Here is a 27,005-nt window from a genome sequence, read left to right on the forward strand (position 1 = left end):
AGAAAACAGAAAACCTGTTAATCCTGCTCCACCAAAGTTGAGTAAAATAGTACTAATGTTAGTAAGTCAAATGTTAATTCTGGGAAATCTCATAATGATTCTAAGGTGCTGTAAGCAAAGGTGATTCCCAGTAGTTATGACTGCTTCTTTGGGTATTGATCATTCTCAGACTAATAAGATTTCTGTTTCTGACTGCTCTTCCTACTGCTAACGTAATTGTGTCAGGGAATGGACATCGTTCCTTTGGGAGAGCACTCTTTGATTCTGGTGCACAAAGAACGTTTATTGCAACGGAATTAGCTCATATGTTTAGTCTACCGTCCATAGCAACAGTAGCCTTAAAGGTAAAAACCATTTGGCAGTGATGCCATGGAAGTCAATTGTAATATAGTAAGAGTTGTGGTGAGACTAGGTAAGATCTCGTACTGTCATTAATGCCATTGCATTCGATAGAGTTAATTCAGAATTTATTCTCCAGGTTTAAGTAAGTCAGCTGCGTTCTTGACGAGTAAAGGCATAAAATTAGCAGATAATGATTTAAATTCAGATGAAGTGAATGGTATAGAATTGATCATTGGAGCTGATTACTATGGAAAATTCATTCACAACAGAAATTTGCTCTGGAATACAGATATTGAATAGTTCTGGTGGTGCACTAATTTTTGACCTCTTCCTAGTTGGTCTTATGACAACGTAGAATCTAATGAGATTACTACATCAAATGTATGTTGTTCAAGAATAAGTAGAGGAAATCCTATTAATTTTGTTGTGAAGTTAGAAAATTATGGGATTTAGAAAGTGTTGGTATCCGTCAATCTGAAATTAGTCCTGAAGAAAGAGAATCAGTTAAGTGTTTTAAGGATAAAGTAAAAAGGGTTGACAATAAGTATGAAGTGTCCTTGCCATTTAAAGATGAAAGTAGACCGCCTGTTAACTATAGAATAGCCATTGGTCAAATTAAATTCCTCGCTACATAGATTCGAATCTGACCCCTCCTTGTATGCTCATTATGATAAGATTATCCAAGATTACGTTCAGTCTGGGTTTATAGAATTAATTCCTCAGGCTCCCCTATTATAGGGCATTATTTACCCCACCATGCTGTATTGAAGGATTCAGAAACAACTCCATTCGAATAGTTTTTAATGCTTCTTCCAAGGCTAAAGGAGAACTTTCCTTAAATGATTGTTTATTAACTGGTCCTCATTAACTACTAAACTTTTTGATGCCCTGTTGAGTTTCCGTACAAACCCAGTAGCTGTGATTTCAGATATCAGTAAAGCCTTTTAAGGATAGGCATTTCACCTGACTGTCGTGATTATTGCAGATTTCTATGGATAACTGATCCCTCCGATTTGAAGTCTACTGTAACTACCGGTTTTGTGTAGTTTGTTTGGAGCTACATGCTCCCCTTTCTCTTGCAGCAAACCCTTTTGCATCATTTATCTTTACATGATAATCCCCCTTGCATCATCTCTGATGAAGAATTTCTATGTAGATAATTTTAGTAAAACTTACAAGGATGTGTCAGTCTTGATGGATGAGTATCCAGTAATAAATGAGATTCTTGAAGATGCTATATGCCTCTACAAGAATGGGTCAGTAATGATTCACAGTTTAACAGAACCATAGATGTTATCAAAGAAAGAGTGAACGTTTTGGGTTTAGAGTGGTATCTAACACAAGATGAGATGTCACTGAAGGAAGTAAATTGTGAGTATAATGGACCTTTAACCAAGCGAAAGGTTTTATCAGTAATAGCTCGAATGTTTTGATCCTCTAGGATTATTGTCACCAATACAGTGTGAGAGGTAAATATTTTCTTAAATGTTTTGTGGAGTAACCTACGGGTGGGATGACCTTTGCCAGAATCATTATGTTCAAGGTTTGATGAAATTTGCAAGTGTATTAGAAATGTAGAAAGTTTAAAGTTTCCTAGGTTTGTTGTACATCCTGAAGGTTCCCACTTACATGTATTTTGTGATGCCTCTAACAAGGCATATGGAGCTGCTGCCTATGTGATTGATTTCAAGAGAGAAGTGTAAGCAATTTACTGGTCAGTAAGTGTAAAGTTGCACCAAACCTAAACAGACTATTCCGCGTTTGGAATTGACAGCCTTGTCATGGGTGAGGCTTGCTGGAAGATTAATGCAGAATGATGATTTGAGATTGAGTTCTTGCACTCTAGAGTGACTCCATGGTTTCTATTTGTTGGGTGAAGAACATAATAAGTAAAATTCCCTATGTACGAAACAGAGTCACTGAAATTAATGAATTCAAGTTTCTACGGTATACCCCCCCTCTAAGGATAATCCAGCTGATATTCTATCCAGAGTAGTACTAGTAAAGATTTAGCTATAAAAATTCCTTATGGTGGAATGGCCCTAAATGGCTTTTTAACTGGTGATTATCCCCAATCTTTAGCTACAGAAACTGTGCATGTTAATGAAATTCTTTCAGAACCTAAGTTTGTTAACCCTCCAACCCCATTAATTGACATCCCACGTTACAGTAATTTAAGTAAGCTTAAACGTATCATGAGGTCAATATTGCTTTTTCTTAATAAATGCAGTAAAGGTTCTAAGTTTGTTGTTAATGAAATGAAAGCACTTGTCCTCCTTGAACAGAAGCAACATTTTCTACTACCAGAATGTACCTCTGTGATAAGAATTCACATGGAGTGTCCATGGATATTAAGAATTTCTGTAATCAGTTGAACTTATTTGTTGATGAGAAAATCTAATTAGGTCTCAGGGTCGCATGAAAAACGCTTTCATGTCTTATGATACTCAGTGCCCAATGTTTATTGCCTTCCAGAAGTTATTTAACAGTGTTGATAGTTGAACATTTGCATAGACATCATCACCATTGTGGTGTCAATTCTGTACTGGTATTGTTGAGAGAAACTTTTTGGGTACCGAAAGCACGACAAGTTATCAAATCAATTCTGTCAAAGTGTGTTTTGTGTCAGAAGTTAACCAAGAAACGGTTGTGTTTGCCTCCTCCTCCACCATTACCCACAGAAAGAGTGAGATATGATAGATCTTTCCAATCAGTAGGAGTTGATTATACTGGTGCTATTAATGTTTTTGATCATGAGACTGGCTTGGAGGAGAAGGTCTTTATATGTCTATTTACCTGTACTACGAGCAGGGCAGTTCATTTTTGAATTGACTCATTCCATGACTGCTTCCGATTTCCTACTGGCTTTTTCGACGCTTTGTAGCATATCATTCTCTGCCGAGTCTGATTATATCTGACAATGGTAGGAATTTTGTTGGATTTAATAATTTCTGAAGGAAATTATGGATGTACTCTAAAATGTATATTTGATTTAAATTTTTTGATGTGTTAAGATGGTCACAGCTGCATAGCGTTATTCAATTGAATGGTGCTCCTGGGGTTTGCAGTTATGATTACTTCTAATTATGATTCTTTCTTGGGAGAATGTCCAAAAATTGCCATTTATTCCCCTTTGAATAAAATTTCCAGTTTTCTTGAATACTTATTTTTGATGTATTTCCCAGTTTCTATGAAAATACGTTGATGTGATTGTTTTGCTCCACAGAAGAAGTTTTATTATATTAACTATAGCAATGAGTTTGTATAAATTAGTACATTAATATTTAAAGTAGTAAAACACCTTTTTCGCAAATTTATCCATCTCTATAAAATTAAATGACGTCTGATTGCAGTGTTGTAAACTTCTTCCTGTGGAGAATGTATATGTTATTTCTTGTTGTTGTATGGGCACATGCCAGTAGTTTGGCTTGCCTTCTGTAGAAGTGACGAAACCATTTTTTTTTTTGTATGTTGTTACGATTAAACAACTTAATGTTTGTGTTTTTAGTTGATGGTTTGTTACGTAACCCTGTAGTTTTGTAGATGTGACAACTGTGCTATCAATGGACTGCTCCGAGTTTTCTTCCAGGGTGAGAACATGAAGTTAAGATGGCCTGTTTCGCAGCATACTCCAGAAAGGCAAGTTGTAGAGAAGAAATTCTCGTAAAATCCAGCCCTTCACCTCGTGAACTGTCGTCGTGATTGCAGTTATTTCTTCATAAGAAATATTCTGGTTTTCTTTTTCTTGCCATTTATGTTTTCCTCTATCGTAACGTAACGTTTTGTCAATTTTTGCAGTAATATGTTAATGTTTTCTTGCTTCTTAATGTAACTTGATGATTGTTGTGTCCTTTAAATATTAATTATATGTGTTAAACTTTTTAAATGCGTATTTGTTGAACCCGTGTGGCATCACCCAAAAAAGAATTGGTGCAGGAAATATAGTTTTTGATTGTTTCTCAACTGCACTTTAGTTGGAAAGAATATAATGTTTTGACTTCATCATGGTACATTTAAGTAAGTTAGTAAACTCCTCAGCACTGTAACTTGGTCTCATTCAAAGCTAGGGCAGGAGGGCTTAAGGTTGAATGAAATCGTACCGAATGTGGGCCTAAAACTTTAAAGTTTCACCACACCTGTATTAGAAATAAACATTATGTCTGGCAGGAGGATGGCTGGTTTGGTGTAAAAGTTGATCTGAGCAACTGCCTGAGGCAGGGATGTATTATGTCTCCATGGCAGTAAATGTAAGAATAAAGTAGCTGTTATGTGGGATAACGAGGAAAAACCACAGAAGCAAGTAAAAGAGCTTTTAAGAGAAAAGAAAGTAAACTTTAACAAGAGCAAGACTGGGTTTGGAATCAAGGAAGACAGAGTGTTGATATGGATGATGAAAGTATACAGAAAGATGGTTGATTTTTATACCAATCTGGGAGTAGACATAATGAATGATGGTGGATGTTGAATGTAAATGAAAAAAAGGAATGTTGAATTTTACGGTTTACAGAGTATATGTGGAATATAAAAAAAGAATGATAAGGGTTAGAAATGCTATATATAGGAAAAAATGGCCAAAAGGCTAACACAGGAGAGAGAGGATGGATTAGAACAAATATGACGGGCTGCCTGCTGTCATTAATTAATGGCCTGTGCTGGCATAAGCAAACTTAGTATAAATACATAAAAAATTACTCAAACAAGTTCGCTTATGTCAATTTGTTAATGTACTCTACCCGCAGGGTTTAAAATGACGAACATGAGACTTTTATTTCATCATCATCCCTTACTCACTTACTGCCCTGGCTACTGCCATTGCCGATTTGGACTTTGACCACTACGTACTTCACCCGATTTTGGGTAAAGGTATAGGTCAGCTCCGCACGGCACTCTTGTACCAATCATACCCACGACCATCACCGGCTCAGGGTATGTGATCTTTATGTAATCCATTAGCCTACTTACTGAAATAATTTATAGGCCTAGTCCACTGTAGCGTAGTGTGATTATGGCCGGCCTCAACTAGATACATTGTACTTTGGCAAATTCTCCTACGAAGATAAAACATTTCAGACATTTTCGTTGCATAGTTGCGTAGTTTATGATAAGGGGATTATGAGCAAGCCTAGACTTTATCGTATTCATGCAAGCTCAGGCGTAATAGTCGATTTATAGATTAGACCTAGATGTGAGTATGAGAAACTTTTGCTTTATACGCTTAGTCAAAGATGACATTGAAGAAACTTTATACTGTATCATTTTATCAATTTAGGGCCGAAGTACCGCGGTGTTATCTTTTAAGGTTAGTCTAGTATATGGATATTTGGCTGCACTTAATAAAAACATTGAAACTGGATCCTGGAAAACTGCTCACCATTGCTCGAGGGTACCGTAAGGATTACTTCTGGGTCCCTCGCTATTTCATTCTGGAAATGTAGGCTAAAACAGGCTAAGCCTATTCTTGCTCACATTTTCCAATGACATTGGCACATTTGGGTAGCCCAGGCCTGGTTAAAACGTTATAGGCCAACCCAGGCAGGAGAAATGGTTGGTAAAATTTAATTTTGTCTCTAATTGCCCTTCCATTCTGGAAGTGTCGCGTGAATTGCACACAGGTCTATTGATCTTTAACTAACACATCTCATGAGTTGCTTTGCCCTTTCTAACCTATCCTAGGTGACTGTGACCCTAGCCTAGAGGGAAAACTCCCCTCCCCCCCCCAACCTCAATTATTTTTGGCGCCGGGGAGCTACTATATAGTTCTACCTTATTTTCTTTCATTGAATCCTGAAATGGATATCTGGTAATTCTTGCAGGTCATGCATGATGAGCTAGACTATGGCAATTGACGTTTTCCTATATTTTCTTTTCTTTATTGGAATTAAAGTAGGTATTTTGTCGGCCGGCTGTAACTAAGCAGTCATTGACCTTTGAAGACACGCTTGAATTGGCCTAAGGCAGGTAGGTCTAAGACCATTTCAGCAGCAATTTCCCCACCCCCTCCATAGCTCACGGCAAAATTGTAACCAGGAAACACCTAAAAATACCAACATAATGCACCCCTAGAGGTGTTTACAAATTTACAATTTTGCCCTATTAGCTATGGAGGTGGGGGCGGGATTAGCGAATGCCAGCTTAGACCTAACCTGGCAAGTTAGGGGTAATTCAAGTCGTAGTCTTCAAAGGTCAACTACAGTTTAGTTACATCAAGCCGACAAAATATTACTTTAAATTCTTGTAAAGCAAGTAAAATAACATAGAAAACGCCAGGTGCCACAGTCTAGCTCACTCTGACATTTGCTTCCAGAATTACCGGATATCTTAAGACTTTTGAGTTCCATAGGCCTGCCTAGGGTCATCCCCCCCTTTTCTGCCATGCTGACTTTGAAAAGCGCAGGTGATGAACGGTTTCGAAGACAGTCCTGCTGCATTAGAGATGGCAGACATGAGTTCTATTTCTTTAATGATTCCACAGTGGACACATTAGTTTAACAGAATGGGTCAGTCTTGCATTTTGTGCATCTCGTCATTGTAATTTTTATAGTAAATAAAGGTAACCTTTATCGTGAAACCTACAGGAACACTCCCAGCCTACCTCTGAAACACTGAGAGGCTGAAGTGGTATATCATGAAGAGAGTGAGAGCAGGTAAAAATATAATATTGCAAGAGACCTAAGGAAGTTGTGTTTGTGTCCAAACAACATAACAAAATTTGCTAAACTTGCATGTGCAACAAGCCATTAGATAGCCTGGAAGGTCCTTATGCATGTACAAGGAGACTGTTTGATGCAAAAAACTTAACTTAGCTCACTGAGAGCAGTGCTGGCTAAACTCGTATAAATTACACAATTAGAACGGATGGGAGGATAAAGGACATTAGAACCTGTTAAAACTAGTCTAAATGGAAGACATATGAACTTACTGTGTCTTGTGATGGTAGGGTTTAACTTAGCCCTAAGAGGTCAGAGCAGTTAATCTTTATTAACGGTATGATGTGTCTGAGATCATTATGACAGAAAAGTTTCAAGAGAAAATAGTTAACAAGTCTAGCAAAAGAAGGGTAACTAGATTTCATAAATGAAGATTAATGTTCATAAGCACTTACGAAAGGCAAACAGTAAGATGCAAATAACTGAGTCAGAGTTCTTAAAACATTAAATACCATATTGAAGTGTGTTTGGGTTATGTTAGGTGAAGTGGAGTAGCATCTGACAGCTAGTTGGTATAGCAGTCACCTGTCATCAGGTTGTTCAGAACTGTCTCTAGACAGCCAAAATGATGATATAGATCTGTAGTTATAACCTGTAAAGGGTTTATTCCCCGGTTACATATAATATTTTACCCCTTTCTTAATACTGATGGCCTTGGGTCAAACTATAGGATTTTGTTGAAATGTAAAGAACCTTTTCAAAAGTGAGAAGATTTAATTTAACATATATTTATTTTTCAGGACTACTATACGTGTTGAGGACCAGTTCTTTTCCAAACCCAGCTTATTCAGAAAGTTCATTCCTGTTGCTCCTCGCTTTGTAAGCTAAGCAGCATGAGTTCTACCTCACAGGTAGGTGCATTGTTTGACAAATGGAGATACTGTATTTAGATTGATTTAATAATGCTGTGCTTTTGTATTTAAATTTGATTGAATTGTACACATTACCAAGAGTTATCCTTTCCTTCTCTCTCCATTACAGGACGGTGTTATGTTGTCTGTTAATCCACTGTCCTGTCTTCATGACGAACCAGTTTCCATAAAGGTATCAGGCTTGAAGCCAGGTCAGGATGTCACTCTTCATTCATCTATGAAGGATGTTCGGAATGTCCATTTCATGTCTTATGCACATTACAGGTAAAAATGCATTCTGTTTACTGTATATGGAATCAAGAAAGTGTTGTATTCTTTGCGATATGTTTGATTCAAATTTAAAGGTTGTGAGTTTTCTCCTTTCTCTTGTCTTGTGTACTTTGTAGGCTACTCTGGTTACTCTGGTGTGAGGGTCAAAGCTGTGTTTACACCATTATAAGCAGTGCCAAGCTTATTCTAAGTGAAAACATGTAAGGAAAAGGAAGATATTTAATTGCCACATTGAATGAAATGACTAATAGTAACCAATTTGTGATTAATATAGTGTACAAGGTTTCTGATGGTAAATGTATCGAATCTTTTTCAGTCATAATAGAGAGCATGGTATGCTCATTGTCACGTATCCCATCGTTATCTCAGGTCAAGGATAGGTATGTTATAAGCTGCTTCTTCATCCTGGATGGCTAAAGCTCCTCATTCACCATATTCAAAAGCAGAAAATTATTCGTTACAAAATTGCTTAAACCCCCAAGATTTGATGTTAAATGTTTCAACTCTCCTTTATTGTAAGTACAGTAGTCAGTTGAAGGGTGTTGTTTCATCCATGAGTAAAAATAACAAAAGTAATCCAGGATATTGCTTTAAAGAGCACTAAAAGGAGAAAATAAGACTGCTTGTTAGCATATTTCATAATTTTATAACTCAATTTTCTATACAAAATGTGGCAGTGCAAGTTGTCTTCTGTGAACACGCCTCGACCCTCATGCTTGGGTATATCAAGCATAATTTGTGAAGGGAAAACCTGTCAAGGAGGAATTTTTGCATTGCAGTGAGAGCGAGTGACAGTTTTATGTCAATAATGAAAGTTTCCCAACAACAAAAATTAGTTGCAACATGTTTCCCAACAGCAAAAATTAATTGCAACACTGAAATTTTTATCTCTGTACTAACACTTGGAACACTGACAGCTGAACATATACATCAAATATTATAGGGTTTTATAATCATAAATGTATTGATACTTATTGCACGTATGCTGTATTGTATGCAAAATAATTTGTCAATAATTTTAGATGATACAGTTGCAACCAAGCACCATTTACAAACATTTTACTGTCATATGACTGGTATGCCAAGGTCTGGTAATATTTCAGACTAAAGTAAAAAGACAGCAAAGCCTTATCCAAGTCTTAAACTTGAATGTTCTTTCACCAATCTTTAAGCGCAGCAGTAACAGCTTGCCTGAACCCACAGTACCACACCAAAGAATTTACATAAGAAGGGACTTACATCTAACTGCAGTACTCTAACTAGGGAAATGATAAGAAATAATTTCATTTTAGAAGACTGATTTTTGCTGAGACTTCATAGTAAAGAGGAAAGCGTTGTAAACATAACTTTAGAAAGGTCCCTGTGTAGACTGTTGTCCTCTCTTTCAGAGCTGATGGGAATGGTGAGGTTGACGTTGATGTGATGGAATCGCTTGGTGGAGAGTATGAGGGTGTTTTTCCCATGGGTCTCTTTGGATCTCTCGCCCCAGCACCAAATGAATATAAATATACTCGGTTTTTCAAAAGAGATGTTGAAAATCCCAATATTGTAAGTCATTTTTTAAAGTGTGCCTTGTATATTTACATGAGGGGTGTTAACCTTTGTGTATTTTTGTACAGTTCTAGGGGAGATTTGTCCTGGGATTTTTTTTGTGATTGTAATTTCATATGTGCAGCTTGCTAACTCCCAAATCAATAATGTTCGTTTTAGTGAAACATCAACTAATTTTTTTTATTCAATAGTAAAATTGTTGAAATTGGGAAAAAAATTAATTGTATTGTTGGTATCATAATAATCTGGCTTTAGCTCATTTCAGTATACTGTAATAACATAATGGAACCTGATAAAGAATCGGGCTAGAACATCTATGATTTCATTGTAGGATTTAGTTCTCGACCTGTGGAAACGTGCATTGCTAAAGTTATATATTAACTATGTATTTTTTAAGTTGTTCATTAACTATATATTTTTACTTAGGTTACAATAAGCGTGCATGATGGACATCTTAGTGCCGAAACACTGTGTTCACCAGAAGCAAGTAAACCTCTGTCATCTGTTGTTAATGAAAGACACTATATGGCCCCTGGTGTTCAGCGTATTCCAGTGCGTTATGGAAAAGTTAGAGGCTCTTTGTTTTTACCTCCAGGTAAGAAAAGGCTCATAGTTCTTTTAGCAGTTATAGTTTTTGTGTGCATAATTTTTGTCAGATGTGGATAGTGTTGTAGACCTCAAAAAAGTAAGAGACAGTGTCATTCAGAAGTCTTGATCTAAATTGGGGTTCCAGGAGCCTCCAGGAGCCCTTGAGAGTGTTTTATACTCTTCTAAATGAAAGATTGTACTAATCAACTGTACTTAGAACTTATATCATCTTTCCATCACTGTCATAATTGCTTAGAGCAAATGTCATTTTTGTTGGTGGTGACTTTCATCTCTAAATATATCTATATCTGTGTATCTATCCATTTATATATATATATATATATATATATATATATATATATATATATATATATATATATATATATAAATATATAATGTACTAGTGATGGTTGCTTACACTTAAAATATATTTTAAACTACAACCTGATCCAAAGACGGGTGTACTTTTATGCTTTCGTGCTCGTAAGTTTTTGTTCCTGACTTCCTGTTAATGATTTTTTAATCTATGTTTTCTTCAGTTTACCTTAGTAAAATTATTTACTACCTTACTTTCTTAATTTTTCATTTAGCTGTCCTTTTTCCACATACTCGTACAGTGACCTAATCATTTTCACAGATTTATTCCTTCTCAACAGGTACTTGATAAATTTTATAATACAGTACGTATATATATATATATACAATACTCTGTAAATATACACATATACACACAATAATACCTCGATCTTACATAATTCAAGTTGCGCGAATTCACAGATACGCAAACTTTTCATTGGAACCTAACTAATTTCCATACGCGATTTTTTCGCAGACACACAACATTTGTGAATCCATGGGAAACCCTGCAGAAGTGTTTGTTTACATTTTTATGTAATTTATAAGTTTTCAAGCTTTTATGTGTAAATTAAATAACATTAAATAAGAATAATTCTCTCTCTCTCACCAAGATGAGAGAATTTTTATGGTTACATGTATATGTTTATTTGTTTTGTATGATAAAAGATTTACCAAATAATAAGTAATTTTTAATAATAAGATTAAATAATAATAATAATAATAATAATAATAATAAAACTGTAATTACAAAATTTATGCATTTCTATAGTAAATTATGTGATATTTTAAACAAACAAATATAATTTCCCGACCTTTTGTGAAACCTTTGAAGAGAGGGGCAAGGGCAAACTTGTCAAATATGTCAGTGGTTGCCCACAGCATGTCAAAGGATTTCCCTTTTTCCTACATAAATCGTGAATTTCCATCTTTTGACATCTAACGTAAGAATAACCTCTCTCTCATGTTATTCTCTCTGTCTCCGTAATAATTCATAAATAATTTAACTTGATATTTTAAGTAAGGACATCTCTCTCTCTCTCTCTCTCTCTCTCTCTCTCTCTCTCTCTCTCTCTCTCTCTTGTAGTTAGCTCTCACATTGGATACTACTGTATTTCTTTTACTTTTTCCATTGTCCTCCTTCATGGTTATGTTTGTATGTATGTCTGTTTCTATGTGTTCATTGTATTATATTGATAGATTGTTTGTATTTGTCTGTTTTGTCTTTAACAAAAGATTTCCTTTGCAGGTGATGGTCCATTCCCAGGAGTTGTCGATATGTTCGGTACTGCAGGAGGCCTTCTTGAATTTAGGTCGGCTCAGCTTGCTTCCCGAGGCTTCGCATCTCTTGCACTTGCTTTTTTCAATTATGATGACCTTCCCAAAGGCTTGGAAGAGTTTGACATTGCATACTTTGAAGAGGCCGTGGAATATCTGTTGAAACATGAGAAGGTGAGTCTTGTCGTTTTTCCACTTGTTTTTATACATGTGCTTGGTAGAAATATTTTACCTGTAGCAGGCTTGAATATTTTAACATTTTATTTGCTGTCTCCTTTTTCATTTCTATATCCACTTTTGTACTGTGCTTGAAATATTTTCTTGATGTATAATCTGTTAAACTGAAATCAACTGAACTACAGTACATATGACTACCAGAATGGTATTTAAAAAAGTTTGCCAAAATTTACAGGATATATAAATTCCAGTTCAGTAATATGATGCAACAAAAAGACTGGAGGCCCATGAACAGTATGAGTACATGTAATCCAAAAATTTGTAAATGTGACTGATGATGTCAAAACTTTTAGGCATAATTATTGTTCAGAAGTGTACTCAGATAACTAGATGATAACAGTACCGATTGCTATTTTTGTTAATATATAGCAGAGAAAAGTGTTATATTCAGGAGAGAAAATATTCATTACCACAGGACATCAAAATGATGTGAATCTTGAGAAAGAAAATTTGTGAATTTCATTTGCAAGTGGGAAGATAACCTCTGCTCTTACTAGAATTGATGTGAATGTTACATTGTCTTGTCTATGTCAGCCATTGATGGGTTATCACTATTCAGTGTTAATTTGGGGCTTATGGATATATATACATTGTTAAAGTGAAAAATTATTGAAAAATATTGTTCATTAGCTTTGACTGTATTCTGCTAAGACATAATCGCACTGGATATATGCGGATAACAAATAGAAGAAATAGTGCTTGATAAATTACTGGACTATATTGTTTGATTGGAAAATTCATTAAGAAAACACTCCCTGTATCTTAGGAGAGAATGCACAGCCCTCTTCTCTCTATCTCCCTTTGTTTCCTGTTGATATTTTTGTTGAAAACTTGAGTGATACACCTCTTAGGTTGTGTGCAAGGACTTCAGTTATGATGTTAAGGGTGCAAGTTGGATGTTAAGAAGTGAACATGCCTCGCTGAGATAGGGAATCCTCATAAGCAAGATTCTTGCATCTGTGTCAGTCAGTGTCAACAGTTTTGTTTTATGACTGGCCACTGCAAAAGGAAGTTGGAGTAAATTATTGATGTAGGAAGTATTAAGTGGGTCTGGTTCCACAGAGGTGGATCTTATGAAGTTTCAATGGTTGCTTCACTTTGGATTTGGGCCAGCTATTCTGATGACCGAGTTGGGTTTGGGCCAGCTATTCTGACGACCGGAATAAACTTCCAGCAAGATAAATGCCGTCTTTAAGAAGGGAAATGCACAGAAGAGCTCGTCAGGAAGGAGAGCCTATATTCTATCATTGTGCCAACATCCACTATTCTGACAGAGACCAGTTAGAAGAGAATTCTTTGAGATTGGCTGGTCTGTCTTTGGAGCCTCGGGCGGGGAGGGAGACCATAAGAGTAACTCCTTTGAGGACTCACAGCAGCTACCAAAAATAGGTTTTTCCTATGTCAGAACCTGTTTTATCATTACTAATATTAACTAGACCACTGAGTCAAGACACTTGACTGACAGGGATGGCCCATTTCATTTTTTGTTATTAGTAAAAGTTCAAATTTATTTGGTAAGTTATAGGTTTTAAAATGTAAATAATGAAAATCCATGGAAAATGTCCATAATTAGCTTATTTCCAGAGCTTAACATTCACTATTGTTTGAACTCCTAACATGCGTAACTATTAGTGTTGACCTGCATTCTCTGCGTGTTGTAATTCATTAAATATCCACTGGTCTAACGAGTTTGACAAGTTTTAAGGCAGGATAGTATTGCTTCAGTATTGCATTCTTTTCGCTTTGAAGGATGCCATAACCCATGATGGATTTATTTATTTTCATTTGTTGTTGGTTTCATTTTACTTCAAAAACCTGTCCTTCCATACAGACAGTGTTAGTTAGTTAGTTATAAATGATTTGTTTAACCAGACCTCTGAACTCAGTGGGTTTTGGAGATGGTAAATGAGGGGAATGGTTATTTCTGAACTCGATGTAGTATGTACAACTTTTGGTGCTTTGTTGGCATCTTCATTTCCTTTTATGCCTGCATGGTCATGGCTTGACCCATTTCAACATTCACTTCAGCTTTGTGTAGCTAGTACAGTATAATGAAAACCTTGTTTACAAAACCAGTAAGAGTATCTTCTCTCCTAAGATTTGGTCTGAAATAAGTAGGTATTGGAAATAAGACAAAGTCAATTGCCATGCATGTTGGCATATAAGTCAGCCCCTTAAGAAGGTATTGGAAATAAGACAAAGTCAATTGCCATGCATGTTGGCATATAAGTCAGCCCCTTAAATTCTTAGATGTAATTCAGAATAGCTACAGTAGATGTTTGCTCCCAAAATAAAGAAGCATAAACTGTTGACCTACACTGCTGCATTTATGGCCCAAGTGGATGGCATAGGTGGGAGGTGACAAAATTGGAAGAGCAAGGTATTCCACTACCACCAACCAGATTAGAGAAATCCTGCTGAGGTCATAGTAGGTCGTCGTATACCCTGGTAGTTCAAGCCTCACCATCTTACAGTATCCCATTTTCAGTTATTTTCCATGAAACCAAAAATGTTTGATTACCAACTCCCTCTTGTGAATAACCATCCTTCACAGGCTCTGTATATCAGGTTGGTTTCTACTCTTTATCTCTGAGATTTTGAGGTCAACATCATACCTAAAAACTAAGTACAACTTGTTTTCAAACTTTCTTACTTTGGCAGTCTGATCTTTGTGATAAAAAGAAAAAGCAGGAAGATAGAGATCAGTCTTCTTAAGAAGTTCCTTTTGTCATTTTTTAGAGATCAGTCTTCCTAAGAAGTTCCTTTTGTCATTTCACCTGAAATCTCTCATTCTCAGTGGAAACGAAGTCTCCTCTATTCTTCCAAGGTAACTGTTTGTCATCCTAGAAATCCCTTCATTTTATGTGGAGACAAATTCGTCTAGTGTGGTTGCTTCTGTTTCAACTTCAAAATTTTCATTCTGGTCTTGTCCATGTTCACATCAACGTTTTACCAAATTGAATTTATGTCCAAAAGCACTTGGGCAGTGGGCTTTTCTTAACTGTGAGCAAGACAACAGTGCTTTTCCTTGTCACTTCGAAGGATTTTGAATATGGCATCTTAGGAATTCACTTCAGCCTGAAGAAATCAAACCTCATGCTTGCCCCAGCATTCTCTTTACTGGGGATGAAAATTGACTCCATCCACTCTGATATGCCTTTCCCATGAGAGAACAGAAAAGTACTGGTCCTTTACCAACTTCCTCTTTGAAAACGGCCTCAACCCATGTTTTATGTTCAGTGTAAACTCTACAGATCCATTGCAACACTTTAGGCCCTCCTGCTATTAAGGTGAGACACTTTTGTACACTGTGGTTTAGTAACCATTTGGAGCGTTCTAAAAGTACTGAATAGTGACTTTATCATATAGATGGTGTTTATTCATATATATTTAATTTTGATTTTCATCATACAGATGGGTTTTATTCATGTTCATTTCTGATTTTCATTACAACAATCAGCTCATTGATTACAAGCATCCCTTTAATTAATTTATTGATTACAACCTCTTTAATAACAAAGCTTCCTCCTTGTATGATAATGCATAAAATCCAAGTATGTACCATCCATGCACTTTAAACTGATGGTTATAAATCATCCACTGGTCTTGGTTTTGTTGCCTTATCTCCTCTGATATGGAAGCTGAGTTGACATAACTTGTTATGATTTCATTTGACAGCAGAACATTTATTTACTTGCATAAGACCACCACATGTTTTGAGCCTTTCAAAGGTTATGGCCTTAAGATCTGTTCCTAAATGAGATGTGAAAATAGAGTAAGTTGAAGAAATTGGACAACTAGGTGGGAAAAGACCACAGGGAATGGATGAATCTGATATCAGATGAAAATTCAGGTGAAACCATTAAAAGTCATCCATTTTCCTCATCGTCTCCAAATACGTGCAATGTAAAGGGCTTTTGCGAAATTCTGCCAATCATGTCATATCTGTACTTTCACACCCACAAATCTCTGTTCATTTCCAGCTTTCTGTCTCTTAGTTCTCAGCTTCCAAATAAAAGAAAAAAAATGTTTGGATTGCTAGATAGAATTTTTTTTACATAAGGCTGTTAGAACAAATAAAAACAGATTTGACCAGTATATTGAATATTGAAGAAATATGAATAAAAGATGTACTGTGGTGATTTGCCTGAGAGTTGGGCATACCAATTTAACACGTTGTTACTTAATCTCCATCTCTCCTGATTCAGTTCCTTAAGTTAAGTATACCTTAGTTTAACCAGACCACTGAGCTGATTAATAGCTCTCCTAGGGCTGGGCCGAAGGATTAAATTTATTTTACGTAGCTAAGAACCAATTGGTTACCTAGCAATGGGACCTACAGCTTATTGTGGAATCCGAACCACATTATAGCGAGAAATGAATTTCTGTCACCAGAAATAAATTCCTCTTATTCTTCATTGGTTGGTCGGAGATTCGAACTTGTAGCCAGCAGAGTGCTAGCTGAGAACGGAACCCACTCGCCCAACGAGGAACTTTGATTCAGTTCCCATTGGTATAGAATGGAATACAACATTACTTAAGAATATATTTCATTTTATTGTAATTTCAGTCAAGAGTGAATGACTAACTTTGGAAACAAACTCTCTGAAAGAATATTTTCAGAACCTGTATTTTTGGCTTATCCATCTTTTTGGTTTTTGAAGATTTTTATTTTATAATTCTTAAGAGCAAATTCATAAGATTGCCCCACAAGAGTCAAGAATTTTTAATCGTTGGTGTAGGTAAAATACTTTTTGAGGCTCATTAACTAACCACCCTTGTAGATGAAGTGTTGTGAAGACCTAAGAGCATCACTTTCCTGTTTAGCAGAAATTCGGCAAAGGTAAAATAAGAGGCATATGTAATGTTTGCAGAGGAATACTTTGAAAGTTTTTACGGTTCATAAGTAACAACTTTTTTTCTGGGATTGCTTTCATCCCAGCTCTCCAAAATTTATTACAATACAGTATTGTGAGTATTACTGGCTGGACTTAACTTGGTGTTGGTTTAGGAATATCAAAAGATAAGATTGTGAGGCCTCCTTTTGCAGGAAGGAGTAAAAAGTCTGTCCAAGAAGAAACAGAGCTTTGAAACAAGTTAACTGCATTATTTAAAACTTTAAATAATTTGTCATCTAAAATACTGTACTACTCTTAATTGCTCTGAAGTATGTTGTTTGGGGATTGGCACATTGGGCTCACATCATTTTTACTGTCTCTTGTAGTTTGAAATGAAAATTACTCTGTCTGGAGAAAGAAAGTGTCTGGAGGCATTCAGATGAGAAAGTGCTGTTGATTGTCCTCCTTTGTTTTTGATATGACAGGAAGGTTCTGGCTTTTGTTCATGTAGAATTCTGAGGTTTTCCTTATTATTAAACAACCACCAGGTAGCTTTATATCTATGCCAAAATTGTCTTGAAACCATTGTCAAAGTAACAGATAATACATGGCAGCCCATGTTTCAAAACATAGACATTCAGACTGCTTTTCCTCTTATCATTTTGGAAACAGCTTTGGTAAAGGTTCACAGATGATATGCTTATACAGTACCCCTGTGAGTGCCAAAATGTATTTTATGAATATCAGGAAGCCATTAACGGGAGTACTGGAAATGACTCGGCAGAAAACCACATTCTGTTTCTGCTGTGCTCTCGAGTAACGTCAGGGGTTTGCTGCAGCTTTTGTTTACTGATTTTTTGTTGTATGGCTGGGTTTCGGTGAAGTATTATCGCTTATTTGAGTAGCCTTCAAGCCTTAATAGCTTTCAGAATCATTTTTTCTAGTTCTTTGGTTATTATTATGTCTGATTCAAGTTCACATAGTTCCCTATTGTAGTGAAAATTGCAAAACCAGATTAATCAAATGGTCAAATGATTCTCATACAATTTGCAGTAAGTGTAGTGGGCAGAAATATAGCAGGGAGAAAACTTGTGCTAAATGTAATGATTAGCAAGAGTAGAAGGTACTTGATCTCAACCAGACAAGTTAGAGAGGGATAGGAAAAGGAAAGCGGCCTCTAGAGCCTAGAAACGCGCTTCCCTTAGCGTAGTATTGTACCCTAGCCTAGGTTAGAAGATAGCTCTGTTATTCCTTCTTCCCCTCTTCCTAATTTTTCTCCTGCTACTAGCCCTCCTACTTTTAATCCACCTACTCCCTCGCCTGGCTTCCTAGCTTCCAAACCCGATGCCATTGCCAGTCTAGAGTCTAGGTTTCACAAGAAAATTATCCTACTAGTGAATACAGTGGTGGAGTTAGGTGCATCACTGAAGGTGTTTGTGGGAAAACATATTCAGACGGTGCCACTTCCCGCAGAGTGACAAGTGATAGTGTTGTGCAAGTGGAGGAGGTGACTACTCATTCGCCGGTTCTCCTAGACCAAGGTCACTGAACCTGGGAGAAGACATACCGAAAGTCCAATGGAGGCTGATGTGGTTGGCCCAGGAGTAGTTGCCCCCTCAGTTGAACCTGTTGTGTGTTCCCAGGTATCGGCAGACAGCCACTGGAAAGGCGTCTTGACAGGAGAAAGTGTAACCCAACCCAGGGAGAAGACATGCCGGAAATCCAAGGGAGGCCGGTGGGGTTTGCCCATTGGTTGGTGTCCCTTCAGTCGAAGCTGTTGCACGAATATCCCGGGCTTCGATAGACAGCCACTGGAAAGGCATCTTGGATGTGCACCAGTTGTCGTCCAACTCTCAAGACTCCAGCCCAGACTTGGAAGTGCTGCAAGCGCTTTCTAGATTCGTCTTGTCCATTGAAGAGGCATGCAGGAGATGCTTGCCACTCTTCTCCGCTGCCCAGTTAGTGGTTTAAGGAACCGGGCGCAGTCCTAAACCTTCCTGCAGTGCATGGGACAGTCCTGAGTATTTCTCTCCTAAGCATACTTTTGTTGGGCACCAATATTTGGCTCCCAAGCACCCAGCAATCCATTCTAGGTGTTCATTGTCTTTGTTCAAGTGTCCGCCGCCAGTTTCTGGGCGCCTGGTGCCAGCTCCCAAGTGCTCAGCATCAGTTGTAAAGCTCCTGGCACCCATTTCCGAGTGCCTGGCGGCAGATCCCAAGTGCCCGGTGCCAGCACCTGAGTGCCCAGCGCCAACTCCTAAGTATTAATGCATTCACCAAGCGCCCATTTTCAACCGCAGATCTCCTAGCGTAGGCAGCTCTCCTTCAATAATTGCATGTGAGCTTTCCACCCCTTTTTTTGGCTCCAGCTAGCCTCTGGTCTTGCCTACCTCAACCTTCCTGATGAGGGGCCATCCAGATGACAGAACTAGCTCCCCCCAGTTGTGTTTTCCTCTTCTTCTAGGAAGGCACTCAAAGAGATTGCAGTTTGGTTTTCTGCTAAGAGGGAGCAAGTTAAGGCTTCCTTCGTCTTTCCTCCCTCATACTTAATCTGTAGGAGGTTTCTTTTCTAACACCACTGGGGAAGCTCCTTCTTGATGCTCAGTGTTTTTGTCGGCAAAAATTGTTTTTCATCAGCAGAACGTGACCTCCTTGTCAAAGACCTCTTGAGTTGTTTGAAGCTTTCAGTTTCTGGGATTGGATGGTGAGAGTGCTGGCCAAGATTGAAGATTGCATGATTTATTGGAGACTTCGCCTCAGACTGGCTAGGAGTCTTTTCTTGTGCAAACAAGACCATCAGGGATGGCTTTCTTGAACTTGCAGCGCTTTTCTCTTTTTGGGGGTTTTGAAGAAGAGATATTTTGGTGCTCCTATTCCCTAAAGGAGTCACTCAGGCCCAGAAGTCGGACCTCCAATAGAAGTTGACTTAGGATCCTCTGGTGCATTCTTCCAGTTGCCCCAAGGATTCGTCCATGTTTGTTCCTAAGATGGTCTCTCCTATCCAGCAACATCCCTTTCGTGGGAGTAAGCCAATTTCCAGTCTAGGACCTGCTCCAATGTCTGCTTCTTGGCCAGAACTATCAAGAGAGGCTCAAGCTCTTGCCCAAGAAATGAGGAAGAAGTCCTCCGTGCTCAAGTGGGAGCCAGTCCTTTTAAGTTTTGCAAGAAGTGGAGCATCAGAGGGACAGAACAATGGAATGTCTAGGTTCTGAGGGAAGGCTACTCCATTCTGTTCATGTAGAGCCCCCCTTTGGTCTCTTCTCCCATTGTTTTGACGGCCTACTCAGAGGCTTGGAAAATATTTCGGCCCTTTTGAAGGAGGTCTCCTCTGTCCTTTGAAAGAGAGCCATTGAAGAAGTCGAGGACATCTTCTCATAGGTCTTCTACTGCTGTCTGTTGTGGTCCCCAAATGTGGTTTGCAGACCAGTCCTCAACATAAGCGCCCTCATTCTCTTCGTCCGATAGATGAAGTTCAGTTGGAGATGAACCAGCCAGTCCGTTCATCCATTCACCAGGCCAATTGGTTGATAACCTTGGAACTGCAGGACACATGCTTTCACTTCCCCATCCATCCGGACTCCAGAAAATATCTAAGGTTCGTCTTCCAGGACACTCGCTCAGGTGCCCCATGTCAGCATCTAAACACCTGTCTCCTCTCGGAGTGCCCGGAACCGCCCGAGCACCCAGCACCAGCTCCAAAGCGCCTGGCGCCAGCTAAATCTTCCAGTTTCGGGCACTTTGCTTCAGCCTCTCAACAGCATCTCAAGTGTTCACTTGAGTCCTTGCTCTTATAGCCAAATGACATCATTTAATAGGCATAAACATCAGTCTGTATCTGGACGATTTGCCTCTTCGATCCCCTTCGAGGGAAAAGGGCACGAAGGACTTGAACATCTACTCCGTCAAGATCTGGGAATTATCATCTACCTTCAGAAGTCCCAGTTGGCCCCATCGCAAGAGTTCCTCTAATTGGGGGATGAGTCTCAACTCTCAGACTTTTTGGGCTTTTCTGTCTGCCAAGAGAATCGCCAGCCGCCTTCAGACGGTCCACAAGTTTCTTACCCCTTTGTCTTGCTCAGCCCATTAGTGGATGAGCGAGCCTACTGGACTCTGTTGTCCATCAAGATATTCGTCAAGTCAGGCAAACTTCTCATGAGAGTTTTGCAATTCTTCCCCAAGGCCAACTGGGACAGAGAAATACAGCTGGACACCTGTGCATTTCCCATAAACCTAGAGATCATAGACTTTCGGAAGGGAAGCCCTTCATCTTCTGAGCCCAGACCTAGTCTTCTATTCAATCCTTGGTTCTAGGTTGGGAAGTCCTCTTGGGGAACCGGGAAGTTTCCGGGACATGGTCACCAGAGGAACAGAACCTTCACATCAATGTCAGCGCTGAAAGCAATTTGCTTAAGATTTCAGTGTGTCTTGACCCTAGTTCACAAGACTGTGGTAGTCCATTCAGACAATACCACAGCCCTAACGCACAGGGAGTCTCCGGTTATCAGTGGGGATTTTGTTCTGATGGTGTGATGATAACCGAAAATCGCTGATTTTAGGCACTTATAGGCGCCAAAAATTGCCGATTTTAAGTTATTGGCACCTCTGTTATCAGCGCCGATAAGCGGAAATCGCTAGAAAGCGTCGTAAAACTGGATCGCCAGTAACTGAGCCTGCTGATAACCGGGAACTGCCTGTACATGCAAAAGCGAGGCGACACTCACTCATTTTCTCTCTGCCAGACAGCAACAGACTTTCTATTGTGGACAGATCAAATCGAGTGAGTCTTATCACTCGATTTATTCAGGGCAAACTAAAAATTCCGGCGGGCAAACTGAGCCATCAGAAAATAGGTCCTTCCCATCCTTCCCACCGAGTGGACATTGGATCCCTTGGTCTATCGGAATCTGCAGTACTATGAGGCAGGCTGACATTGGACTTGTTTGCCACCTCAAGGAACCATCACCTTCCTCTCATGTTATCAGGCCCCGGACCCTCTAGCATGGACAGCAGACGCCGTACTTGGGCCACTATATCTTTCTGCCCTTCAAGTCTTGGGCTCATCACAACGTTACGATGACTCTCACAGCCTCGTTCTGGCCCATGAAAGAATGGTTCCAGGACCTGCTACAGTTGAGTTGTGGGTGGACTTTCTGAGACTCCTTCCCCTAAAAACAGCGTCTGTTCACTTTGAGAGATACCAAAGGGTTGTCCACTCTTACCTTGACAGGCTTCAGACTGTCCAGAAGCTTGTTAGAGCGTAAGGGTTTTTCAAGACACGTTGCAGAGGCCATCGCAAGATGCAGGCGTCAATTTCCTGGCAGCATCTTCCAGGATTTGCGCGTGATTTTCCAAAGCTGGTATCTCAGACTCAATGTCTCTTCTTCTGTGACGTCTGTGACCCAAATTGTGGATTTCCTTCTTCATCTGAGGAGATCTAGGAATCTCTCATTCTCTACCATTAAGGGGTACAGTATCAAGCTGTGTTTAGCTCAGTGTTTAAAGACAGTCCTGAATCTTGCATCAGTCCTAGATCCTAACGACCGCGTCAAGTCCTTTGATACGTCTAAGCAAAGAAAGGAAGATCCAGTCTCCTGAAACCTAGATGTAATGTCGAAGTGGCTAACAGGCCTGTCTTTTGAACCCCTTGGTTCCTCTTCTCGGAGAAACCTCACTCGGAAGACTCTTCCTCGTGGCCTTGGCTACTGCTAACATATTAGGGAGTTCCAAGCCATCAATAAAGGGTAGGTGTTTTGTTTTCACAAGGAGATGCAGTTTGCTACTTTACCCTTTGTTTTTAGCCAAGAACGAGGACCCTTCCAAGCCCTGGCCCCATTCTTTCTCCATTAAGACCTTAACGGATACCTTGGCTCTGAGGAAGAAGAAAGAGTTCTTTCTTCTGCTAGGGCCTTAAGGTATTTCCTGAGCAGGACCGAGAAGATCAGAGGACCATCCAGTAACCTCTGTCAAGAACCCGATCTTCACATATCACTATTTGAAAGAAGTTGAAACATTGAAAATTGCAGTACCTTGGGGCCATTATCAATGGCTGGCATGGTATTGTGGGAGGAAGCATGGGAAAATCTTTTTCTCCTGCTGTCTCATTGCCTTGAAGTAAGGTGTTGAATCTTCTGGAGCCAGGAGGTACAATGTACCTGGAGTACCCACCAGCCTCAGTGGGTGGGTTTTGGTGTTTTCAGTGTAGGTGAAAGCATTTTATATTGGTACTGCATCCAGGGCAAGGGCACTTACGTTTGCTTTGCCAGCAATCAGGCCTCCCCTTCGCTGCAAAGCTCCCACTTAAGTAGAGGCGACCCGTCGCTCAACCGCCATGCCACTATAGGTTAAGGTGAGGACCAACCAGGGGAGTATTCACCTGCAGTAGCTCTCTTATCATGTGAGGAAATGACAAGCATTGTTTCAATGCTAGCAATTTTTTATTTCAAAGTTATTACCATGCCTTATTGTTTTGGAATAGACTATGTCCATGTGTCCCACTCCCATTCAATGTGGGATTCAGCTAAGTAATTACTTGGTAAGTTATTTATATGAAAATTATATTTTCATAGTAAAATTAAGTTTCATGTATACTTATCAAGTAATTACAGAATCAGAGCCTGCCCACCTCCCATCTCATGGACATGAGGGCACAAACAGAATGAGGCTTTCTGCTAAGTCGTTTCCAATACAGTACTCTCAGTGGGTGGGGCTTGTCATCTAGACTAAACTATTGAAGTCCTACTGCAATTTTTTAAAATAAAGGCTGCTGTGCAAGTTAGAAACTACAGTAACACCTCGAACTTGTGCGATTCGAGTTGCATGAATTCACAGACACATGAATTTTTTATTGGAACCTAACTAATGGTCATACACGAGTTTTTCACAGACACGCGAACATTTCCATACACTGAGAAACCCAGCAAAAGTGTTTGTTTAATTTTTTTATGTAATTTATAAGTTTTCAAGCTTTTATGTGTAAATTAAATAACTTTAAATATTATTAAAAGTAATAATTTCTCTCTCTCTCTCTCTCTCTCTCTCTCTCTCTCTCTCTCTCTCTCTCTCTCTCTCTCTCTCTCTCTCTCTCTCTCTCTCTCTCTCTCTCTCTTTTAGTGAGATGAATTTTTATGGTACATGTAAACAGGTATGTTTATTTGTATGATAAATAAACTTTTTAAGTAATAATATGTACTAATTTTCAAATATTAATAAGATTAATAAAATTAAATAATAATAATAATAAAACTGTAATACAAAAATTTGTATTATTTTGAACAAAAAATTCTTCCTCATCTTTTGTAAGAAGGTGGAAGGCAAAAGCTGTCAGACATGTCATTTAACATGACAAGATTGAGAGTGTTGCTAATCAGTGGTCAAATTTTTCTTGTAATTCTCTCTCTCTGTGTCCGTAATAATTCATAAAAAATTTCACTCTCTTAAGTAAGGACAACTGTTAGCTCTCTCTCTCTCGTTCGAAGTTAGCCAGCCTACGTATTACAGCACTGTTTCTCTGTATGTCTTTAACTGTACAGTAGATAATTTTGAATTGATCTAATTTTACCTGTACCGTTTACAAACTGTAAATGCGCAGTTCTGAGACATAGAGCATTTCAGAACAAAGAGAAAGTGACAATAAAAAAAGTTTGTAAAAACGGGGTTGAGAAGACTTCTAAAAATAGATTGGTGGAATGGGGGAGAGAGTCACACACTATATTCTTAAGTCAACCATTTATTTCTTTTTTTAAGGGTAATGTATTAAGCTAACTCTCTCTCTCTCTCTCTCTCTCTCTCTCTCTCTCTCTCTCTCTCTCTCTCTCTCTCTCTCTCTCTCTCTCTCTCTCTCTCTCCGTAATACTGTAATTCATAAATAATATAACTTGACATTTCAAGTAAGGACATTCTCTCTCTCTCTCTCTCTCTCTCTCCCTCTGGTGTTATTCTCTCAGTCTCCGTAATAACTGATAAATAATATCACTCTTAAGTAAGGACAACCCTTGAACCAGGCGATTCTTTACCGTTCAGGTTGGGTTCTCTCTCTCTCTCTCTCTCTCTCTCTCTCTCTCTCTCTCTCTCTCTCTCTCTCTTGTGTTATTCTCTCAGTCTCCGTAATAACTGATAAATAATATCACTCTTAAGTAAGGACAACCCTTGAACCAGGATTCTTATGTTCTTTACCTCTCTCTCTCTCTCTCTCTCTCTCTCTCTCTCTCTCTCTCTCTCTCTCATAGTTAGCGCTCACACATTTTTACAACTTATTAATTCTCTGTCATCTTTACCTGTACAGTAGATAGTTTAAATTGATTTAATTTGACCTGTATCGTCTCATTTAAGTTTAAATGCACTAGTGTTGCAAATACGTTCTAAAACATAGAGACATAATAACTAAGAGTTGTATTAGTCAAAATGTAAAACATTGTTTGTTCATGAAAAAGCATTTCAGAACAAAGAGAAAGAGACGCAGAATAAAAAAGTTGCCAAAAAGAGGTTGAGATGATTCTAAAAATAGGTCGGTTGGAAGGAGAGAGAGAGAGAAATTCTCTTAAAACTCTGAATTTTTATGTAAACCATTTATTTCTCTTTTTAGGGCAATGTATTATTAACTTTTAAATGAAATTACAGTAACTTTAATTCCATTTAAAAGTTAATTTAATAATTTGGGAGCATGATTAGTATCATATTTAGTGTTTTAAACTTTTAGAAATAAGCATTTATTAGCATTTTAGAGACCATGCCAAACTTACTGAAAATTCACCCTGCGCGAGGGGTTCTGGAACCCAACTCGTGTAAGTTCTGAAGTATGACTGTATAGCTATTTAATAACTTGGTAAGTATATGAAACTTAATTTTATTATGAAAATATAATTTTTGAAAGATGACAGCTAGAAAGAGCTTTAACCTTGTTTCCCAAATTAATAATTTTCAATTAAATTTTTGGCATTTGTTTAAATGTTGAAGGACGGTCCTTCTTTCTTGTAATGCAGGTGATATAGAAGTATGCATTTTAAATTACTGATTTTCAGTCGTGAAGGGGGAGAATGAAAAGATCATAGAACTTTCTTCTTCTTTCCCAGAGCTGACATACTTAGTGTCCCGAATTTGTCATAGTGTCAACTTGTACTGTATCCCAGTGAATTAAAATTTACTTACTTCAAACTGCTTCCTTCGAGTATGGTTCCTTCTGGGACTGTTCTTATATTTATCTGAGAAAGAAGTAAGAACTAAGGATTCTCATGAATCTCTTCTGTCAAGGCATTCATCTTAAGAGGTTTTTAATTATTAAACAAATTATTATAAAGTTTGTATATTTTACAGGTTCTTGATTGTGGTGTAGGTGCCATAGGTACTAGCAAAGGGGGAGATTTGGCTATATCAATGGCTATATTCATACCTTCTGTCATTGCCTGTGTCTGTGTCAATGGCTATTGCGCACCAACTGAGATTGGCATGCGAGTAAAAGGCCATGTTTACCCAGCATTCAATCTAAGATTCGAGTATATAAGAATGACTGATGCTGGAATTATGATGCTCTGTCTTCTAGACCTGAACGTAAATTAGTGGAGAAGCTCAGGCTTCCTATGGAAAAGAGTCGAGCAGCTTTTCTTCGCCGAGGGGCAGACGATCGAGACGTAGCTTCTGAATCCATGCTCAGCTTGCCTGTCAGTATTTAGCATCTCACAATTACAAGTATGGCTATCATGTTGAGTCATATCCTGGTGCTGACATTTAATTGAACCTCCATACTCCCCCACATTGCTTTGCTTCTTTCCAACACAGTGCCATGGGATCTATTTGCTGGGGCAGTTCAAAAATACCACACTCTGGGTCAGGTACAGGCTTGGAAAAATAAGGAGCTTTTTCTGGCATCATATTGTGGAGAAAAGCAATATCAATGATGAAAATAAGTCAAATAGCATACCTGTGAGGAGTCAACTTTAAATACTGTTAAATTTGAAAGTGATTACTGTATTTCT

At 38.3% G+C, this 27,005-nt stretch overlaps 1 protein-coding gene across 7 annotated transcripts in view; it reads left to right on the forward strand.

The window, feature by feature from the left end:
• The first annotated feature begins 5,102 nt into the window (after positions 1 to 5,102).
• LOC136845000 (acyl-coenzyme A thioesterase 1-like) overlaps positions 5,103 to 27,005 on the forward strand; it is a 61,878-nt gene continuing 39,975 nt past the window's right edge. For 2 of the 7 annotated variants that reach the window (XM_067114607.1, XM_067114601.1), the window contains exons 1-6: positions 5,139 to 5,268; positions 7,790 to 7,900; positions 8,031 to 8,185; positions 9,580 to 9,739; positions 10,169 to 10,337; positions 11,934 to 12,136. In XM_067114607.1, coding sequence (XP_066970708.1) covers positions 7,883 to 7,900; positions 8,031 to 8,185; positions 9,580 to 9,739; positions 10,169 to 10,337; positions 11,934 to 12,136 — 705 coding nt within the window. In that variant the 5' untranslated portion in view covers positions 5,139 to 5,268; positions 7,790 to 7,882. Of the gene's footprint in view, positions 5,269 to 5,331; positions 5,528 to 5,745; positions 5,887 to 7,789; positions 7,901 to 8,030; positions 8,186 to 9,579; positions 9,740 to 10,168; positions 10,338 to 11,933; positions 12,137 to 27,005 lie in introns of those variants that run through there. The other 5 variants (XM_067114604.1, XM_067114602.1, XM_067114605.1 and 2 more) reach the window with 5 other exon arrangements.

Source organism: Macrobrachium rosenbergii, chromosome 13, assembly GCF_040412425.1.
Source record: "Macrobrachium rosenbergii isolate ZJJX-2024 chromosome 13, ASM4041242v1, whole genome shotgun sequence".
Taxonomy (NCBI): domain Eukaryota; kingdom Metazoa; phylum Arthropoda; class Malacostraca; order Decapoda; family Palaemonidae; genus Macrobrachium; species Macrobrachium rosenbergii.